General features: G+C 50.2%; 1 protein-coding gene across 5 annotated transcripts in view; it reads right to left on the bottom strand.

Moving 5' to 3' along the window:
- The window catches only part of Slc12a8 (solute carrier family 12 member 8), a 157,362-nt gene that overhangs the window by 74,211 nt on the left and 62,514 nt on the right, over window positions 1-20,637 (bottom strand). For all 5 annotated transcript variants that reach the window (XR_008218779.1, XM_052740384.1, XM_052740386.1 and 2 more), the window contains one exon: window positions 7,804-7,917. Coding sequence is in view for 4 of the 5 variants with exons in the window: in XM_052740384.1 (XP_052596344.1) it covers window positions 7,804-7,917 (114 nt within the window). In the remaining variant the exon portion in view is untranslated. The remainder of the gene's footprint in view (window positions 1-7,803; window positions 7,918-20,637) is intronic.

Below are 20,637 nucleotides of genomic sequence, written 5' to 3'. Positions count from 1 at the left end.
CAAGGGCTGTATTTCCCAAGCTCCAGCTCCACCCCTAAAACCACCCCTTTCATGGTCCTCCTAAATCCAGCCCTTTGGCAAGGTCCCCAGCCATTGCCAGCTGACTGGCTGCTGTGCCTCACTGGTTACCACGTTGCCTCCTTCCTCTGCATGGACTCCATTCTGCCCCCAAGTCCCCAGCATGGCTGGTCACTCCCTATCCCTGCCCGCTTTGTATTCCTGTGGCTTGTCATGTCGCTGTCACACCTTCCTTCAGATCACTGAGGACCCGTGAGAACCCCAAACGAGGGACTGATTCATGCTCACTCTCTTTTAGCTCCAGACAGGTTCTGTATCAGTAGCAAATGCCCATTGGTCTTTGAGGAAAGAGCTAGGCTCCTGCTCAGTGGGAAGAGAAAGGACTGATGTTCACAAACCAGACATGAGTGAGACAGACCCAGAAGATGGTGTCCCAGAAGGGAAGCATGGGGTGATGCTTGCTGGCCCAAGCACGACTCTTTCTGCAGGAAAAGTGAACTCATCAATCTTCCATCTCCTCAAAGCTGGAAGGATGCTGCTGGGACAGACAATATCGAACAGGGCCTTGCAAATGCCAAGGCTCAAAGCAAGGTTTGCTGGCTTCTGCACAGGGATAGCCCCAGACATCATGGGTCCTCTCCTGCAGAGTCCTCTCTTCGTGCCTGAGAACAATGGGGTTCACTGCTTACCATCTGGGTCAACGACAGTAGACCTCAAGTAAAGATCTAGGTTACATGGAGCCTAAACTTATAGATATAGATATATAAGATTATGAATATGAAATTAGGGTGGGGCCTCAGCAGGAATTTGTGCAAATGAGGGACCTTGAAGCCAAGGTGTCATTGACTTCACGGCAGGTGCCACAGAATTCCTCCAAAGGTTCACATGTTGGAAACTGAAGTGAAAAGTTCATGTTAACTGAGCATGGCGGTGCCCATCTGCAATCTGAGCATTTGGAGGACAGAGGCAGGAAGATCAGATGTACAGCAAGTTCCTGGCTAACCTGGGCTATACTGGGGGCAGGGAGAGGAGCTTGTGTTAATGGCATTTGGAGATGGAACTTGAGAAGTAATTAGGATGAGACGTTATAAGAACGGGACCACGTGGTGACATTAGTGGCTTTGTAAGAAGACAAGACCGGGAGTGTGGCCCAGTGGTTAAGCACTTACTTAACACGGGTGAAGCCCCGGGCTCCACTCTCTGCATCACAGAACGATAAGAACAGAAAGCCCAGCTGCCTAGCCCAGCCCAGTGGTGCATGCCTGTAATTCCAACCTAGGAAGGTGGAGGAGGGACTACAGCAGGGTGGGGGTGTAGAGAAAAGCTGAGCTAGCATGCTGTGCAATGTCTCACCATGGGACCCCCTCCAGCATGTTCTCACACGGTCACAAGGCGTTTACCAGAGGCCGATTGGATGTGAGCACCGTGCTGTTGAGCTTCCAGAATCACCAGTCGAATAAACTTCTACGCTTTATAAGTTACCCAGTCTCAGGTATTTTGTGATAGCAATAGCAAAAGGACTAAGGTAACACAGCTGTTTCTCATAGAACTGGGGGGAGGGGGGTGTTCAAATGAAAGGCTGTCCATCCAGAGCTCAGCACTGTGTGTCACATACTAGGCTATGACGATGACAATTACAGATACTTATAATAGTTTTGATAAAAATCATAAGTCCATAAAATTATTAACCAATGTGTAGTAATTGCAGAGCTTCCTCTTTCCCTGCCCACAGTCCATCAGAATGAAGCCGCATCCGCCCCATCCTTTCTTGGTCCTCTCTGGTCCCTAGACCTGGAGTCTCCCTTCCAGCCCGGCAGGTGCTTGTCCTCATTCATGACAGACAACACGCAAGGGGGGTGGGGGAATAGTTGGGGGATGGCTGGTTAGTAGGGTCAGCACTAACAGCCCGGGTCAGGCAGGGGAGGGTCTGGGGCATAAGCAGAGGGCAACCAGGGCTTCCTTCAGTCCTGCAGACAGACAGCTTCCCAGGGTACATGTGAGTAAACAGGAAGTCAAGCTCAAGAGTCAAGGGCATCACAGAAATAGACCTTGACAAAGACTATGGACATTCTGGTAAACGCTGCTGCTGGTTTCCCACTGGTTTCCCACCACGTTCTTTATGCTGGGTGTGGTCAACCACAGCCCTGAGTGCTGCCTGTGGCCTGAGGGCCTCTTTTCCTTTCCAGTAAGAGTTTGGGATTTGAGGACAAGGTTTAAGTGACTCCACACAACTGGTATTTTCCTCCATGAACTGTGGTCCTGGGTTCCTGGAGTGGCTGCCTCTGTAAGGGTGTGTTTGGGAAAACCCTGTGTAGGGAGGGATGTTTATTTGGGGTCAGAGGATTTGGTGGGACAGCCTGGAGAAGGAAGCTACTTTGAAGAACAAAGCAAAGGAAGAATCTAGGCCAGCCCCTCTTCTCTCCCCTGCAGCCCCAACCCCAGGGCACCATGGAGCCCAGCTTGGTGAGAACAGCAGGTCAGCTTCATGAATGCAGTGGGGCCACCCCACCTAAGGCTCTCTCTGCGGCTCCTCTGAAGTCATCCCCCACCCTGGATAAAGTATCTAGGTTACGGAAGTGATACAGCTCTGGGGGTGGGGACGGACGCAGCAAAAAATGTTTATTCTTCAAAACTCCCCTCCCCACTGCCCGGGACAGCATGGTGCGGGAGGGAGCCCCAGCCATGACTCACTCACAGCTAATCCCTGGCAAATCTGTCACCATGGAAACTGCCAATCATCCATGCTTTTCATAGCTTAACCGAACATCTGCCAGGGAAAACAAGCGGTGCGAATCGGTCACCCTGCCTCCATGTTTACTTTGGGGCCCTAGTAAACAGAGCCAGGGGAGGGCAGCCGGACCCCCACTCTGCTTCCTAATTATCTGTATGATCTTCATCAGGTCCTTTCCCAATCCTTCCCCAGTCGGTAAAAACAAACTCAGATCAGAGGCCACAAGTTCTGAAACAATGAGGGCCTGGGACCCACTCCCTGACAGTGCCGGTAGGGACCCAGAGAACCCCAGAAAAGGAGGGCCTGGGAAATGCTTAGGCCCTAAATGTGGAGGACATTCTATTCAGTGTTATAATCTCAGGTGTGGACTCTTACAAAATCATACTTTCATAAAGCACAAAAAATAAATCTGCGTTTGTGAATGTCTGTATGTGTTGGGGAGTGGATATTTGTTCGTGGTGGGGTGGGGGGTGGCCAAGCATGTATCATGCTGTGTGTGGCAGGCAGACAGGACAGGCTTCCTCGCCTTCCCACCATGTTTGAGACAACGCCCTTGCATAACACAGGTTAGCTGGCTGGTACCGTCTAGAGATTCTTTTGTCTCCACTGCCCATCTTCCCGTTGGCACGCCGGAACTGTAGATGCTTGCACTCCTGTGTCTGGCTTTTATGTGGCTTTCGGTGATCAGAAGCCAGGTTACTGGGCTTGCTTGGCAAGTACTGTACCCAGTGAGCCATCTCCTCAGCCTCAGGAAATACATCTCAACCAATTTTCTCAGCTGTCTCAAAAGAAATCCAGAAATCCAGAGGAGAAATCTCCTCTCTGGAGCAGAATTTGCAGTGTGATTTTCAAGAGGGAAAAGTGATTTAAAAGACAGTAAGCCGAAGGGACTGGGATGTAGCTCAGTGGTAGAGTACTTGTCTAGCATGTAGCAGGCCATGGGTTCCATCTCTAGCAAAACACACATACACACACACACACCCCGCGTGCGCACGTGCGTGTGTACACACACACACACACACAAAGAAAAGAAAAGATAGGAAGTTGAGTGGCTGCCCTGGCAACTGATCTCAAAGTTAAATCAGCTCAGCTCTGCCTGCCAAGTGGCATTCCCAAGCTGCAGGCCACTGCTAATTCTCATCTGGAGAGGTCACCACCCACCTCACTCAGACCAGGCACTGCAACCTTATTTTACTCACCAACTAGGAGACATCAGGACCACACTCTAAGGACAACCCCCTGGGGACCCAGTGACCCTCAGCGAGGACAGCAGCATGGGCAGCCACAGCGAGGCATGGCTCCTACCCAGGCACAATGGCTACCCTGGTCTCTCTGGTTCAGGGTCTTCACCTGGTGGGAACTCCCTGCCAGGCCCAGGAAACTCAGCTGGAACCTCTTGACTGTGCGCTCCTTAGCGCCCAGGAGGGTCAGGGCAGGAGGGGCTGGTAGGCAATTTTAAATATTAATCTTTTTTTTTTCATTTGTCTTCTTTTCCCCCATTCTTTTTCTGCCCCTTCAAGTGGAAGCTGACCAAGATTTGATTGATGGCTTTGGGGGAGAGGTGCAGAGTTCACCTGACTATTGTTCGTGTGTGTTCCTCCACAGCCTGGCTCCTTAGGATGTTTCACAGATTCAAAGCAGTGAGAAAAAAATCGGGCAGATGGCTGGTGACAGCCTGGGGGACCAAACAGGAACTACATGATTTGTGGGGCCCAAGCAAATAAAATGACAGGGGTCCCTTGTTCAAAATCGATGAAGAATTTTGGCAAAAGCCAAGCATTACACCCAGGGGAGGCCCTTCTCTGTGAGGGAGCTGGTGTGAATGTGCGAGGCACACCCTAAGGCGGATGGGCCTGGGCAGGAGTACTCCCCATGCCATCCCCACAGAAGATTGGCCCGAGGGTTAGGAGTAGGGAAAGACAGGCCCACAAGTTCTGAAACAATGAGGGCCTGGGACCCACTCCCTGGCAGTACCGGTAGGGACCCAGAGAACCCCAGAAAAGGAGGGCCTGGGAAATGCTTAGGCCCTGAATGCAGAGTTCTCAAATTCAGCAGGTCTCCCAAAGCATCTGGGATTACAAAGCACAAGGCACAGAACCGTGAAGGCCCTGCGGAGAGGATGTGGGAGGCACAACAGCGAGGCAGCCTAAAGTGCCTCTCGGCGCTGGGGGAGAGCCCAAAAGCTGGAGCTGACGGACACATGGCAGCACCCGGCAGTGGTATCCTGAATGACTTGAGTCATCTCGCTGGGCAGAATCTTAAGAGTCAGAGACCAACTCTCCTTTCGTTTTAGAGAAACCAAAGAGATACGTTGTTCCGACCAATCTGGATCTGCAGGCCAGGAGTCTACCTACCCAGCCCTAGCTTCAGGCTCATTTCCAAGGCTGGGGATGGGGTAAAGGGTGGACAACAATTTAAGCGAGGGGGGTGTGGCTCAGAACAGAGTGGTCATGAGGTGGAGGTGAGGGGAAGTGAAGGGAAGCCAGTGCTATCTGCAAGGTAAACTTGTCAGGACCTGGAGAGCTCTCGGAGGACAATGGGAGGAGTCAGGGTAAGTCCCTGTTGCTGGACGCCATCCCCGAGAACGGGAAGGAAAGAGAAAAGCCAGTCGGCAAAAAATGGTTTGGTTCTGAATTCATTGAGTCTGAAACATCCCAGATGTTATACAGGCCAATGAAGAAACTACGGGATGTGCCGAGGAGACACCTGGGCTATCACCTGGGGTGAATGTGGGAGTCCTCAGCTTTGGGGTGATCACTAAATAAGGGGATTGGAAAAGATTAAGAAGAAAACAGGGCTGGGGAGACAGCTCCATTGGTAAAGAGCTTGCTGTGAAAACAGAGGACCTGAGCCGGATCTCTAGACTCCATGTGATAAAGCCTGGTAGGGTCCATGGGCTTGTAATCCCAGCACTGAAGGGTCAGAGGCAAGCAGGTCCCTGGAACTCACTGGCCGGCCAGCCTGGTCAACTTGGCAAGTTCTAAGCCGGCAACAGACCTTGTCTCAAAAACCAAGGTGGCTGGAACCTGGGGAATGACCCCTGGGGTTGTCCTCTGACCTCCATATGCACACCATACACATACACACACACTTGCACACAAAAATAACTTATGCACACCATACATACACACGCACTCGCACACAAAAATAAGTGGGAATGTGGAGAAGGGGCTAGAAGTAGCTTGAGAAAGCCAAACATCTGACAGGCAGACAGAGAAGAGAAGCCAGCAGGCAGCGGGGGACGGACAACGGCGGTGTGTGATGGGCCTTCGAGAGGAAGAGGAAGCAGTGGCTGCTGGGAGGTCAAATAAGGCAGGAAATCAGATCTGCTCACTGCTTAGTAACACGGAAGTCACCAGCGACCTTGGAAGGATCCATTTCATTTGGGGAGACACTCGGGAGAGTGTGGCAGAGCTGAGCAGAAGGAGGTAGGAAATGCAGATAGGAGCCACCTTACCTTGGGCCTTTACCAGAGAAGAGGGTGGGGTTGGTAAGATGATTAAAGTGTTTCTGTGACTTCAGCAGCTTCATTCAAGCATAACTCAGGCTCTGTAAGCTGCATGTTTTCAACAAAACACCCAGATATACCCATGAAGCCACCAGCATAACCCAGAATCCCCTCATCTCCATCCCCAGGCATCCTCCTGCTGTCTGCAAACTAAAGCTTGAATCTTCTAGAATGTTAGATAAATAGGGTTTATGTGATTTTACTTTTTTAACTTTTTGAGTCTTTTTTTTTAATCTGACTTGCTCAGCATAATTATTTTGAGGCTTATATATATTTGCTGTACCTATTAATAACTTCTTCCCTTTATACTGTTTTCCCTGCTGTGTGGCTGTACCACAATTTATCTACTCGCCTGTTGACAAGCATTCAAGCTCTTCCCATTTGGGGACTCTAAAAATTAAGCTGCTTTGACTATTTTAAGTATTTTGTTTTTAGTGTGTGTGTGTGTGTGTGTGTGTGTGTGTGTGTGTGTGTGTGTGTGTACTGAGTGCAGTGCCTGTGGAGGCCAGAAGAGGGCGTCTGACCCCCCTGGAATTGGGGTTACAGGCAATTGTGAGCCATGTGGGAGCTGGGAACCAAGCTCTCATCTTTTGTAAGAGCAGTAGGTGCTCTTGACCACTGAGCGTCTCTCTCCAGGCCAAATTGAGTTGCTTTGAATTTTCACATACAAGTCTTCACATAAGCACTTGCTTCCAGATTATTTGAGGTGGGACGGCATATGGAATTTTTAAGAAACGGTCAAACTTTTCTAAAGTGGTGTCACCATTTTATGTTCCCATCAGGAGGACGGGTGAGTTTGGATTCTCCACATCCCTGCCAACACTTGTGTGGAGTCTCTTTCCTGTTAGAGACATCCCAGGAGCTTCTCCCTTTCCCATCCCTTTGCCTATGTGGGGGAAGGGTACCAGTAAGGACATGGCACGCGTAAGAAGAGGGGACAGGAGATGGCTGGTTCCGGGTCAGCAACAGAGATGCTTGTCTGGTCTGTGCTCTGGAGACGGCCCTGTCCTGAGCATTTCCCACGGGCCACCTGTCCCATGTGGCCTGGGATCTATCTACATGAGGCAAGCGTTCTTCTACAGTCTGCTCCAAAGTCATACAGAGCAAAAGGGGGGAGGCAGGATAATGAGGTAGACTCTCTGCCCAGGGGCCTAATTTCTCTGATCCCTGGGAGAAAACACAATGGGACAGGGAGGAGGCAGGGGGGAACAGTCCAAACTCATTCTAGAAATGACAGAGGCAGCTTGTCCTGCTGAGGAATCCATCTTGTTCTGCCTCAAGAGCAATACGCCCCTTCTACTAATTTGGTCAGGATATGTAATTTGTACAAAGGCGTGAAGACTGTCGAAATCAGGTTGAGGCCCTCAGACATTATGAGCAGGCAAACCCACTGTGAAAATAATGGATTTTTGGTCAGGGCTAACACATCGTCAAAGTCAGCTACATATTCGGAGAGCACATGCAGGCCGACTGTGATGCTGAACTTTGGGGGAGTCAAGCATTCACACACCTAAGGCAAGAGGGAGAAAGAATCAGAAGCACCTACCTGTGGCTGCTGGGAAGAACACCCCAAACACAGTGAAGAAAGACTCCCCGGGGCTGTAGTCGGGCAGAGTGTTGTTCTCTAGCAGTTCTGGGGAGTATCCAACGAAGCCGTGTTCTGAAATGACATGAAGGAGTGCCCACGGAGCAGAGCGGACAGACACTGCGGGGTGCCCCAGGAGGTCGCATGGTTTATAGCATGGTAAATATTCGCTTCCTTCTTTTTGAGACAGTGACACACTCTGTAGCCCAGGCTGGCCTGGAACTTGCTGTGTGGCCTGGGCTAGCCTCACATTTACTGTGATTCTCCTGCCTCAGCCTCCCGAGTTGCTGGGATTATAGGCATATGCCACCACATGCTGGTATGTAATACTGAACACTTAAAGGCAGGGTGTGTATGAGAGACAGACAGACAGACAGACAGACTTGGAAGCCTGACTTGTGTATCTGTACCTACAGCTACACAGGAATGAAATGACAGAGAACAGAGGAGCTCAGGGGGAGAAGACTTCCATCTTTGCTTTATAGATTTTGGAACGGTGACAGCATCTTTCAGTGAGGGTGTATTTATGTGATGGCTTGCTATAAAACCAAATCCCTGCTTGAAAACCTCCCGTTGAGTCCCTGGGAGCTGACGAATAAAGTCCAGACTCCTTAGGTTGAACATCAAAGCTCCCCACATCCTGCAAACAGTCTGCCATGTCCCCTCCACCCTTTACCTCTCCTGTGCCTCCACTGGGGGTCATGTTCCCTGCCCTGCTAACCCCCTCCCTGAGCATCAATATTATGCTCACTTTTTTTTTTTTTTTTTGAGGTATTGAGCCCAGGACCTCATGCATGCTAATCAGTCTATCACACATCTCTAGCCCTGGTTTTATTTTTAATTTTGAGGCAGGTCTCTCTAAGGTGCTCAAGCTGGCTCTGATATTCTGTAGCCCAGTACTGCAGTCCTCGGGCTATCAGCGAAGCTTTGTTCCAAGCCTCAACCACAGTCCTTGCTTTAAAAATACTTATTTCTGTGGCTGCATCTGTGTGTGCCCATGGAGGCCAAATGAAGGCATAGGATCCCCTGGAGCTCGAGTTATAGACGGTTGTGAGACACCTGACGTGATGCCGGGAACCGAACTCAAGTCCTCCGTGGCAGCGGAATTTAGCCATCTCTCCAGCCCCTCACCCACAGTTCCTGAGATGACAAATCCACTCTGGCACGCCTCTACTGTACCGAGCACACAATAGGAAGGTTGTAAATAGACCTCATCGTCATCTTCTCTTAGATCTCTTAGCTCATGGGCACATCCAGACTTCCTGCTACACTCCCTCACAAGCTACTTCCTAACAAGAACATCTGACGTCTGAAGTCTTCAAAGTATTTTACATGCGTTTGCACATTGACCTGAACTAAGTTTCTCAAGTGCCTTCGATCCGTTTTGCTGCTTTGTCAAAAGAGGTCCCTTCGAACAGCAGCATGCCCCGATGCACCAGCAGGCCATGGAATTCTGAGACCCAAGTAAAATGTTCTTGGCTCAGGGACACCCAGGGTATTGGGCTTTGCCTTTCAGTCTTGTCCCCTAGAACCAGCTAGCTTTTGTCTATGAACCGCTGTCCCCCCATCCCTACCATCACGTAGCACAGCACCCCAGAGCTTGGGGACAGAGCCCACCAGGAATCTTGCCCCGCCCCCATCTACGGGGAAGTCAGAGCTTCCTCCAATAAAGGGAGTCTCTGATGGCTCCCAGGAGGCCATGCGCCAACCCAGCTTCCAGCAGTCATAACTTCATAGGAAAAATATTCTTCAAGAAAATAATGAAGTGGAAGCTCAGAGAAGCACAGAGAGCCTTGGGGAGTCCAGCCCAGACTTTCAAATCATTGTCAATTGCTTTCTCTTGGCTGAATACAGACTTCGTGCTGGCGTATTAAATCACAAGCACGGCACCAGGTTTCTAAATGGCTCAGCCTCCCTGCAGCTGGTCCCTCCCCTCATCAACGAAAAGCAATAACAAGCTAAGTTAACTTTAGCTTACCCGCTGGCTGACCCCATTGACTAGTCTTCCTGAGGAGAAAACCAGGCAGCCTGCCTTGGAGCTCAGCTCAGCCAGGCTGGGATGATGCACATCTGGGCCAGGGCTGTCTGTGCACCCTGAGCAGGCCAGCCCACAGCACATAAACACCTCATTCCATACCGTTCACCTCCACAGCTTCAAAGGAGGTCTTAAGGCAGGAAGGGTTTGGTCCCTTAGCCTGCAGGCTCAAAGGTGTTTTAGTCCCCTAGAGAGATTGCTCAGTGGTGTCAATGAGGAAGCCTTCTCTACCTCTCCCTCACAGCATCTGAGAGAATGGGGCAGGAGGAGGCTTCAGATTCTGCCTCTCTGGGGCCAATGACATATTCGTAAGCACACACTCACAATTACACACTCAGAAGCATTTACTAACACATAACTCCCCCAGCACATGCTCTGACATGCTCACAAGCATACATTACATCTGCATACACACATACAGTGACACACAGGCACACACTCATACCTATACACAAGGATATTTCACAAGTGCACATTCACACTGGCCCATTCACAAATACACATGCACTTACACGTGCACATGCGCATGCGTGGGCACATTCGTACCAACACACACCAACACATCCACAAGCACATGCACTTGGTACACACCCACACTGGTACACTCAAAATCCTGCTACCCCGACCCTCTGCCCTGGGCTGAGTCTAGTTCTCAGCCTTCCTCGGGGAAATAATCTTACCTTTGAAAAGAACTGTGTGAACAAAGATAATTGTCAATGTTTTCTTGCAGTGATGTAAATTTGGGGAAAGATCTGAGTCTCTAACTATGGAGAACTGAGATATTTTAGATGTTAGTGAAGACATTTGAAGATGGACCCTGGGGCAAAAACATCTAACCCCAGCCACTCAGGAGGCTGAGACACAGGATTGAAAATTCAAGGCCAGTCAGTGTTACAGAATGAGACTTTGTCTCAAAATAAAAAATTAAAAAGGGGGGTGGGGGGAATGATAGCATAGCTCAATATTATACTCTTGCCTAGCATGCATGAGACCAGTATCAGAGCCAGACACCACAGACCTTATCATAGAACACTGACATACACATGTCATAATCTTAGAATAATCATGGAATAATCTTTTTGCACACTGTAAATATGTATTGTTCTCATTGTTAATAAAGAACTGACTGGCCAGTAGCTAGGCAGGATTTTCAGGGCAGATAGAATGCTGGGAAGAAGAAGGGTGGAGTCAAAGGATCTCAAGGAGAAGTGGAAAGAAGGAGATGAATTTACTGTACTGAGAAAAGGTACCAAGCCATGTGGCAGAGCATAGATAGGACATATGGGTTAATTTAAAATGTAAGCATTAGCTAGTAACAAGCCTGAGCTACTGGCCAAGCATTTATAATTTGTAAGAAATCTCAGTTTGGTTATCTGGGAACTGGCTGGTAGGACAGAAAAGTCTGCCTACAGCCATGCCATAATGATATCTAATAACTAGTATGCTAATTTTAAAAAATAAAAACTTCCCATGTTATAAATACTAAAAATAAGTTTACACATCTAAGAAATACCTATGCCAGGCCTGGTGACACACACCTTTAATCCCAGCACTCAAGAGGCAGAGGGAGGTGGATCTCTGTGAATTTGAGGCCAGCCTGGTCTACAGAAGTGAGTTCCAGGACACCCAGGGCTACACAGAGAAACCCTGTTTTGAAAACCCAATATATACACGGAAACACACCAAAATACTAACTATGGTTGTCTATATAATTATGGCGATTCTCATTCTCTCTGTCCCTCCCTCCTTCCCTCCCTTCTTCCTTGAGATCTCTCTTTCTTTGCCCCTCCTTGTCTCCCTTTCCTCCTTGGTCTGTCTTTTCCCTCCCCCAAAGATCTCATTATGTATCTTAGGCTGGCCTGGAATTCATGATAGGCCATCTATTTCTCAGCCTCCCCAGGGCTCAGAAAACTAGCACTCACCATTATATCCAGCAATTCTTTTCCTTCAAAAAGTTCCCATAAAATTTCTACAGTTTAAAAAATGAGGGTAATCTACTTATCAAAAAACTGGATCTTCCAGGAAAATAATGATCCCCAAGTGAAGGCCAACTGTCTGCAGGGACATTCCGGATGTGCCTCCTTCTTTCTCTTCTTCTCCACGTGTACTCGTACTGCTTCCCAGAATTATTTGAGTGGTTTATGAGAAAAATCATAAGCAAGATAGAGCAAAGAGCATTTACAAAGGAGGGGTTCAATAAGGCTTTGAAGTGAAATCCGCAGCCATGTCCTTGAGACTAGAATTCGGGGCCTATGACCAAGCTCACAGGAGCAAGGCATTGGGCCTGGTGACTCGGCCCCCATAGAGGTCATTTTCTCTCAGATGAAAAGGAGTGTCTGAGGCTGGCCTTGTGTCCTACACGCCCCCATCTCCCAGGCCCTTGTGACTCCTGCCCATCCTGATTCCTCGCCTTTCCTCTCAGGGCTCCAAGTCCCGGGCCAGCTCCTACAGAGCGCCACACTGCCTCCCTCACAGACAGACACAGGTGGCGCAGATGCCTCTTCAGTTCCAGAAGCCAGTGCCTCCCTCATCTGGGAAAGACGGGCAGACTCTGTGGAGCACCACAGGTCAGAGATACCCCTATCGGGGACAAGGACCGATGGAGGTACAGCTGGGAGCATGCACAGCGCTGTTGGGACCCCAACTCTGTCTGATCAGTTTCCCAATCACCGTGTTGTCTCTCTCTATTTTCTCCTAGAGGGCTTCGGGATTCTGTTTTGCAGGACTAGGGTGCTAGGCAAGTGCCCTAGCCTTGACCAACAGCTCCAACCTAAGCTTGCTTCCTGCAGCCCAGTGTCATTTGATTGCTCCAAAAGCTGGGTCCTGTCCGCTGCCATCTCCAAGCCTGAAGGGCCTGGGATACTAAGACCCTGCAGCTGCTGCGTGTGAATGTGTCTGGGCTTGACCTGAACATCTGCTTCTGTATCCACCGAGTAAAAATACTCCGGGCCCCTCCGGGCTGTGTACTTTTTAGGAAGACCAGAAACAGAACGGGAGGGGAAGAAAAAACAAACTGTCACAAGTCCAGGCAGGAAGAGGCAGAGGGATGCCCTTGAAGGCCTGTGTGTAGGAAGGCCTCACTCCTCCCCCGAATCGGGTCCCTCAGGTTCCCATGATGCCGCCAATAGACTGTATGTAGTCCTTGGGAGCCTAGTGTTAGCTACCGGGGGTGCTTGTGGAAGCCCTCATCTTTTCGCAAATATCTTCAGTTCCGGGGTCACACGAAGTGACAAGGAGCAGCTCTGGGTCTCAGTGTTAGTTGTCCAGGCTCACAGACTCAGCCAGCCTGGTGCAGTGGCTGCCGGGAAACACCCTGTGGCCACTATGGTGTGGGTACTCACCCAGCCCCCTACACACACACAGCATGGTGAAATTAGCAGAGGCAGCTGAGACTCTGGTGTGGGTGTCCGCTTGTGACTGCGGCCCAACTTAGAAAATGAGGTTTCTAAAACTGCGGCTGGTGTTGGTGCTGTGGACTGCGGGCTGCGGGCAGAGTTTCCCCGCAGCACTGGCTTTCTTTTGGGCTCAGGTCCCCCACCCTGCAATCAGCGACCAGTGACCAGTGACCAGCCAGACATCCCTTTCCTGGGAACGGACAATGGGAGGGGCTGGTCCAACCAGGAATAGAAAGAGTGGAGGAAGGGCTTGGAGAGAGGAAGGGAGGGAGGCGGGCACCCCCCAGACGGAGGGGAGGGTGGGGCCTGAGAGATCACAGGAAGAGTAACTATGCAAGGAAGAGGAAAGGAGAGGCCGCGGTTCTGGGAAAGCACAGGCACCAAAACAGCCCTGGAGGGAGGGGCGGGAGGGACCCAGGCAGGGCAAAGGAAGGCCACCAAGGCCCAGCATGCTGGGATCCTCAAAGAAGGAGGAAGTACAGTACAGCCATGGCAGGAAGTACTGCTCAAGTCTCCTGCAGCATGCCGCCCTCCTGACCGCACCCCCACACCCCTCCAGCTGTGGAGTTGGATTGAAATCCACGAGGACCCGGGATCCTCACTACCTGCCACACTCTGGGGACCGAGATCCAGGCAGATCTGAAATAGCCTGACAGAGAAGGGTGAGGAAAGGAAGTGTTCAAAGCCCCATCTCGCTGCCCAGGCTACCAGGAGCCAGATGCTGAGCCACTGCCCAAGCCCACAAAGACAACAATGAACAAGAGGCATGGGTTTTGGCATGAGCTCCCAGAGCACCAGATGATAACGGGGCTACAGGCCAGTAGGAAGGATACTGATCACACAGAGGCATGGCCTTGGGAGAGGTCCCAGCTGGGTTCCTCTTGCCTGGGTGTAGGGGGGTGTGAGGGTCTTTTTCAGGTGTAAGACTTCCAAAGCCCTCTGAGGAGAAGACAAGAACTGCGGCAAGAAGATGAGTCCTCATACCCTGGTCCTGCCCCGGATTCACTGTGGGACTGTGGATGAGCCCTTTCTCCTCAGGGATTCTGCATTCCTAATAAGTTCCCAGGCGGTGCCAAGCCCCAGCCTGCGGGCCACACTCTCAGAGGGGTGCAGGAGAGGATTTCTTCAGAGATCCCTCCCTCGGAAAGCTGCCTCCTTCTCAGGACTCAGCACGCGGCATCCCAACACATGGTTGAATTCCTGTGCCAGCTGCAAAACCCAAGCTGGCTTCCCCATGAGCCGCCCCTGCCCCACAGCCCCTGCCCAGCAGCTCCCACCCCACAGCCCCTGCCCTGCCACCGGGAACCGGCAACCAGCAGATGACCACCGGCACTGACAGAGCAGCTAGACCAGTCTCTGCCACTCACTGGCCTTGGGTGCTTTTTACTTTCCACTGTATTGAATCACCAGTGACGTTGGTGGCTTTCCTGAGTGCAGATAATGAGAGACGGAAGAGAGCAGAGGAGAGAAGGGACTGTGGTCTGGTTGACTGAGCCATTTTTAAAATTTTGTATTTAAAAAAAAAAAATCCCATACAATATATTTTAATCATATTCTTTCCCCTCTCCTAATTCCTCCTCACCTTCCTACACAACCAACTTCATGTTCTTTCTGTCTCTCTCGATAAAAGACAAAAACAAAATAGGAAAAAATAAATAAATAAAACCACGAAATCAAAACAGACAAAGAAAGAAAACCAATGAGACAAAAAAAAAATACTAAAACAAAATAAAAAGCATACACACAAAACAAACAAAAACAAAAAAACCCCAGAAACTGTTTTGTGTTGGCCAACAACTCCTGGGCATGGGTGCTGATATACGCAGTGACAACCACTGGATTTGTCCAGTCCCAGAATACACCAATTACAACATAGCTTCTTAGTTAGGGGTTGGACCTAGAGCTCACTTTCCCCTTCTCAGGGCAGAATTTTGTCTGGGTTGAGCCTCTGCAGGTCTTGCACATACCCATATCTGATACTGCTAAAATGCCCAAGAACCTGCTGAGGACATAGGTCACGGCCCTTAGGGGAAAACCTACTGCTATTATTCTGCTAAAGAAACAGCAATAAAATGACATATTGCTATATATATTGTAGAGAAGAAACAGAGGTTTCCTAGTGAGAACTTACTCAGGGTCAGAGAATCTGAGCTTGCTTTACCCAGCACGGTTGCATAAGGGGATGATTTGACCACAGGCGTAGTTACCAGGTGTGTGGAAGGGTCTGCACTTGGCTGTGCAGTGTGCTCTGATCTAGCAAGGGCAAGGTCTTTTGCCCCGACCCTTGGCATTGTTATAAAAACCCCTTTTGAATAAACGGAAAAGGACCGTTACATTTTGATCCAGGTCCGCCCGAAGCTCTCCTGTGTTTCTGTCTTTCTCCTCTTCGCTATCTTTTTATCTAATATTTTCTTGTCCCTCTCTCCTCCTCATAGGAACCCTGGGAAAAGTGGGAGCTGGCCTCCCACAATCTATCATATATATTTAACATATCATATATAAAATCTTATATGTTATAGTTATATAGTATGTGTTATATATTCTATATTAAGTAAATATATTATTATTATTATTATTATTATTATCATCCATAGATATCCAGTGCATTGCTCTTCTTGCAGTAGATAGGAACTAACGAAGAGACCCACCCCTGGACAATGTTCAGAGAGTGGGAGGCTCTGGAACACTCGGTCCTAAATGCGCTATCTTTACCAAACACCTCCCGCCCCTAAGGCTCAGAGGTCTGGGAGGAAAGGATGTGAGAAGATTGGGAGAGGCAGGGATGGTGGGTAACTCCAGGGAAACAGCGTTTCTTCAACACAACAGGACTGATACCCATGGGAACTTGCAGAGACCGGAGCCATCTTAACAAGCAAGGACACTGGAGCTCACCGTGGAAGCAGAGAGTTTAGAGCAAAAGACACCGCCAAGTCCTGATAGGAGGGGTTCTCCCATTCGGCACAATCAAGGACTTGGAACTAAAGCTGAACATGGTGGTGCTTGCCTGTAATCTCAAACTGAGTCAGATGGGTAAAGAGTTTGAGGCTGGCCTGGGCCTCAGAGCAAGAGGTTGTCTGAAAAAAACCCTAAAAAGAATGGCGCACAACTTGGGTGTACAGCTCATGGCCTGCAGAGAAGGAAGGGGAAACATGGCAGGCTTAGAAGGGGCCCCCAAGGAATTCTGGGCCATGAGCTGGGAGCAGCCCTCAAGTCACTCTCTGGCCTCAGCCCTGGTAACTTCGGTCTTTCAAGGAGAGGGTGGGGAGAGAGAGGAGTGAACCAGGTCTCCGGGCCTGCGCCCCCACCCAGAGAGAAAACACACAGCAGGGCCAGAAGGGAAATGGAAATGGGGCTGGGCCTGTGGGGTCCTCCCAGACTGCCCAGGGAAGACAGCCCAGAGCCCTGGAGCCTCCTCTGGCCCTAGGGAAGGCCTCCACCCTGAGCAGGGCAGGCTGCCAGGAAGCAGCAAAATAAACCCCCCCACCCCACCCCACCCCTTATACTAGCAACCAAGGGGATGAAGGGCCCGAGAGGGGAGGGGTGTCAGGGTAGCCGCGCTGCTTTGGTAGGGGAGTGACTAAGTGTCCTGTGACTGGACCCTTACCACCTCTACACTCTAGAAGAGTAGCCTGATCCTCTCTAAACCAGGCACTCTCTCTTGTGAAAGGGAAGGTGACCATTCCCTATTGCAGGGTGGTTGTTAGCAGCCAGCAAGCTACTCCCATCTGTGACCACGGCCTCTACTTTAAAAAGTACTTGGGGCTGGAGAGATGGCTTAGCAGTTAAGAGTATTGCTGGCTGCTCTTCCAGAGGGCCAGGGTTCAATTCTCAACACCTATGTGGCAGCTCACAACCATCAGTTACCTCCAGTTCTAGGGGATCCCACACTCTCTTCTGAACTCTGCAGATACCAGGCACACATTTGATACATACTATACATGCAAGCAAAACACCTACACACACACACACACACACACACACACACACACACACACACACACACAAACACACACATTTTCTATTTGTATTTATATGTATGCATGTGCATGTCTGTCTGTATGCACATACTACATGTGTTCAGTTGCCTATGGAGGCCAGAGGGATCCCATGGAGCTGAAGTTACAGGGAACTCATAGGTGCTGGGAACAAGTCTTGTACTCAGCAAGTATTCTTAACCTCTGAGCTCCTTCTCCAGCTACAACATAAAATAAAAATTTTAGCCAGGAATGGGGCAGGGGTGGGGGAGTGGTGCATGCCTCTAATCCCAGCACGAGGGAATCAAGGCAGGTGGATCTCTGAGTTCAAGTCCAGCCTGGTCTATAGAATGAGTTCCAGGACAACCAGGGCTACACAGAGAAACCTTGTCTTGAAAAACCAAAACAACAACAATAATAATAATCATAAATAATTTTTTAAAATTGTTTTTACTGTACTGAGTTTTTCCTTTACCGTGGTCTTGGAGTCAAAAAGTTGAAATGAGAAGAGATTTCACCCAGAGAGGATGGCCAAAAATGGGAATGTCAAATGCCAGGAAAGGGGACCAAGTCTGACTTGGGCCCAAGAGAAAAGCAGTATCTTGAGGTGAGGCCAGCAATGGGACAGAAAAGGTTGGGCCAGACACTGTGTGCCATGCTTTCCTGAGGTGGGCGTTTAAGCCACTAGCCACCTGGTGCATTTTGTCAGGTGAAATGGGAGTTACAGAGACAGGGATCCCGGGCAGATTCTAAGTCTGTGCTGCTCCTACAGGGCCTGTAATGCCCCCGAGGATGCAGGGAGCTGTGGAAGGGAGCCCTAGCTCCAGGTTCAGCTCGGGCTCTGCAGAGGGGACTAGAGAGGCTCTGCCCCCCTGCAGCCCCAGGTCCCTTTCCCCCCTCGCTCCCCCCAGAGACCTGGCCTGTGTAACTTGTGGCCTGAAGGAGCCCCTGAGAAAGGAAAATCTGGCCTCTTATCTCCTGGGGGAAAGGAATTCGCTCTCCTGCCAGGACAAGGGGCTGTTTGACAGGAAGTCTCCACCCTAGCTGTGGGTTCCTCCCAGGCACCACTCACTCCTTCTGGCTGTCCCTGCCTCTGGCATCCACTTCCCAGGCTTAAACTTCTGACCTGACATCCCCAACAGAATTCTAAGCCAATTCAGGGCCCTCCCTCCAGTTAGCTACCCATTCACAGCTCCATGTGGATGGGGAATTCTGACTCACAAGTCCATCGCCTAGCCCACTCCTCTGTGGCTACGCTACCCAGGCAGACAGCTGAGGAGGCCAGGTGGCCTTGTAGAGCATAGGACCATGGCCACTCAGAGCTACAGTCCTGCCCAGCACCAGGCTGCATACCGAAACATGCAGCTCCTGTCCCGCAAGTCTCCAACCCAGTTCCACCCAGGAAACAAAGCCTTCCTGAGTGCCGTGGCCTGGAGCTGGGGCTGTACGTCGGTGGTAGAGCATGGGCTTAGCATGCACAAGACCCTGGGCTCCATTCCCAGCCACACAGAAAACAAACAAGGTCAACAACAAAGAAGGCCCTTAGATAAGTGGTTCTCCACCTGTGGGTCGCGACCCCCCTAGCAAACCTCAAGCTCCAAAAATACTGACGTTACGATTCCTAACAGTAGCAAAATCACAGTTATGAAGTCGCAACAAAAATAATTTTATGGTTGAGGGGCGGGGGGGGGGTCACCACAACACGAGGAACTGGATTAAGGGGTCTCAGCATTAGGAAGGTTGAGAACCACTGTCCGGGATGAAGATTTCTAGCCTCTGCACATGCTGCCTGAGACTATTCCAGGAGGCTTTAACCTGAAATCCATTTTACAGATGGAGGTGTTGAGACCCAGGAAGGGAGACTCCTATTCCACAAGGTTGGCAGCTGGTCGGGCAAATACAGGACCTAGAGATTCCACACCTCTACTCAACAAGCACTGTGTGTCCTCATGGGCCCCACGGCAGCCATCATGTATGTCGTCATTGTGTGGCTACTGGCCTGTTTTTCCGTTACGCTATGCACCAGGTAACTATTTTCCTAGGATGGCTGTAGTTCCCAGCCCTGTGGAACATGCAAAAATGTAAAATATGCTTAATAATAACATCGAGAGCAAGCCAAGCATCCATCAACAGATGCCGGCATAGGCAGAATGTGGTATGCTTAGGCAATGGAATATTATTCAGCCATGAAAAGGAATGAAGCCTGGGCTAGAAAGAAAGCACAGCTAGTGAAGCACTTGCCTTGCAAATGCGAGTGTTAGTTTCTGCGGCCACCGCCGCCGCAGCAGCCTGCCTCTGCCACCAAAGCAGTTCCCTCACTGCTTTCCACCGTCAGCTAGGGGACATGCGCACCCTTTAAAAGTGCCCACCAGGCACAGCTCGCCCTCTTTGCCTCTCGCGTCTCTCTTGCCTCTTAACCCCTCTTTGTCTCTTCTTTCCTCTCCTGCTTCTCTTCCTCCTCTTGTCTGTCTGCTCTCTCTCGAGTCCCCATTCCGACACAGCCTTTCGCCTCCCCTCCCCCAATAAACCTCTTGCACTAACTCTTTTGCGTGGGGTGTGTTTGCTTAGTTCCTTGGCGGGGCCCGCCAAAAGGTACCCTCTATCGCCTTTCTTTTTATTTATCCTTTCAATGAGGACCTGAGTTCAGCATCCCAGAACCCACATTCAAAAAGCCAGAGGGCCAAAGAAATAACTCAGAGGTCAGGAAAACTTGTCCCATGGTCACGAGGACAGGGATTCAAATCCCAGCATCCACATAACAAGTTGGGTACCCCTCTGATGCCTATAGCCTAGCTGAGAGAATAGAAGTTGCGGGTTTAGGGAGAGACTCTGCCTCAAAGGAAAAGACAAGAGAGCGAGAGGAGAGGACACTTGATGTCCTCTTCTAGCCTCTGCACATGTTGCCTGCACACACATTAATTAACTAGTTAATTAAGCAAATGTTTTATTGTACGTGTATGGCCTGCCTATATGTCTGTGTACCATGTGTGTGCCTGGTGCCAGCGGAGGCCAGAAGAGGGCGTCAATGCTTTTCACCACTGAGTCGTCTCTCTGACCCCACTCATCAAATATTCCTAAAAGCTGGGTGTGGTATCGTGTGCTTATAAACCTAACACTGGGGAGAAAGAGACCAGCAAATAAGACCTGGGGCTCACTGGCCAGTCAGTCTTACCTACTTGGTGAGTTCGAGGCCAGTGAGAGACCCTGCCTCTAAAGCAAGGTGGGCAGCACCCGAGGAACACCACCCTAGATTGTCCTCTGGCCTCTGCATGCACAGACTCATGGATGGACAGACAGATAGAGAGAGGGAGGGGGGGTAGAGAGAGAGAGAGAGAGAACACACACACACACACACACACACACACACACACACACACACACCCCATACTCA

Source organism: Peromyscus californicus, unplaced genomic scaffold, assembly GCF_007827085.1.
Source record: "Peromyscus californicus insignis strain IS unplaced genomic scaffold, ASM782708v3 Scaffold_16__1_contigs__length_79575227, whole genome shotgun sequence".
Taxonomy (NCBI): Eukaryota; Metazoa; Chordata; class Mammalia; order Rodentia; family Cricetidae; genus Peromyscus; species Peromyscus californicus.
The sequence above is the reverse complement of the archived record's forward strand: the minus strand, read 5'-3'. Positions and strand labels throughout refer to the sequence as shown.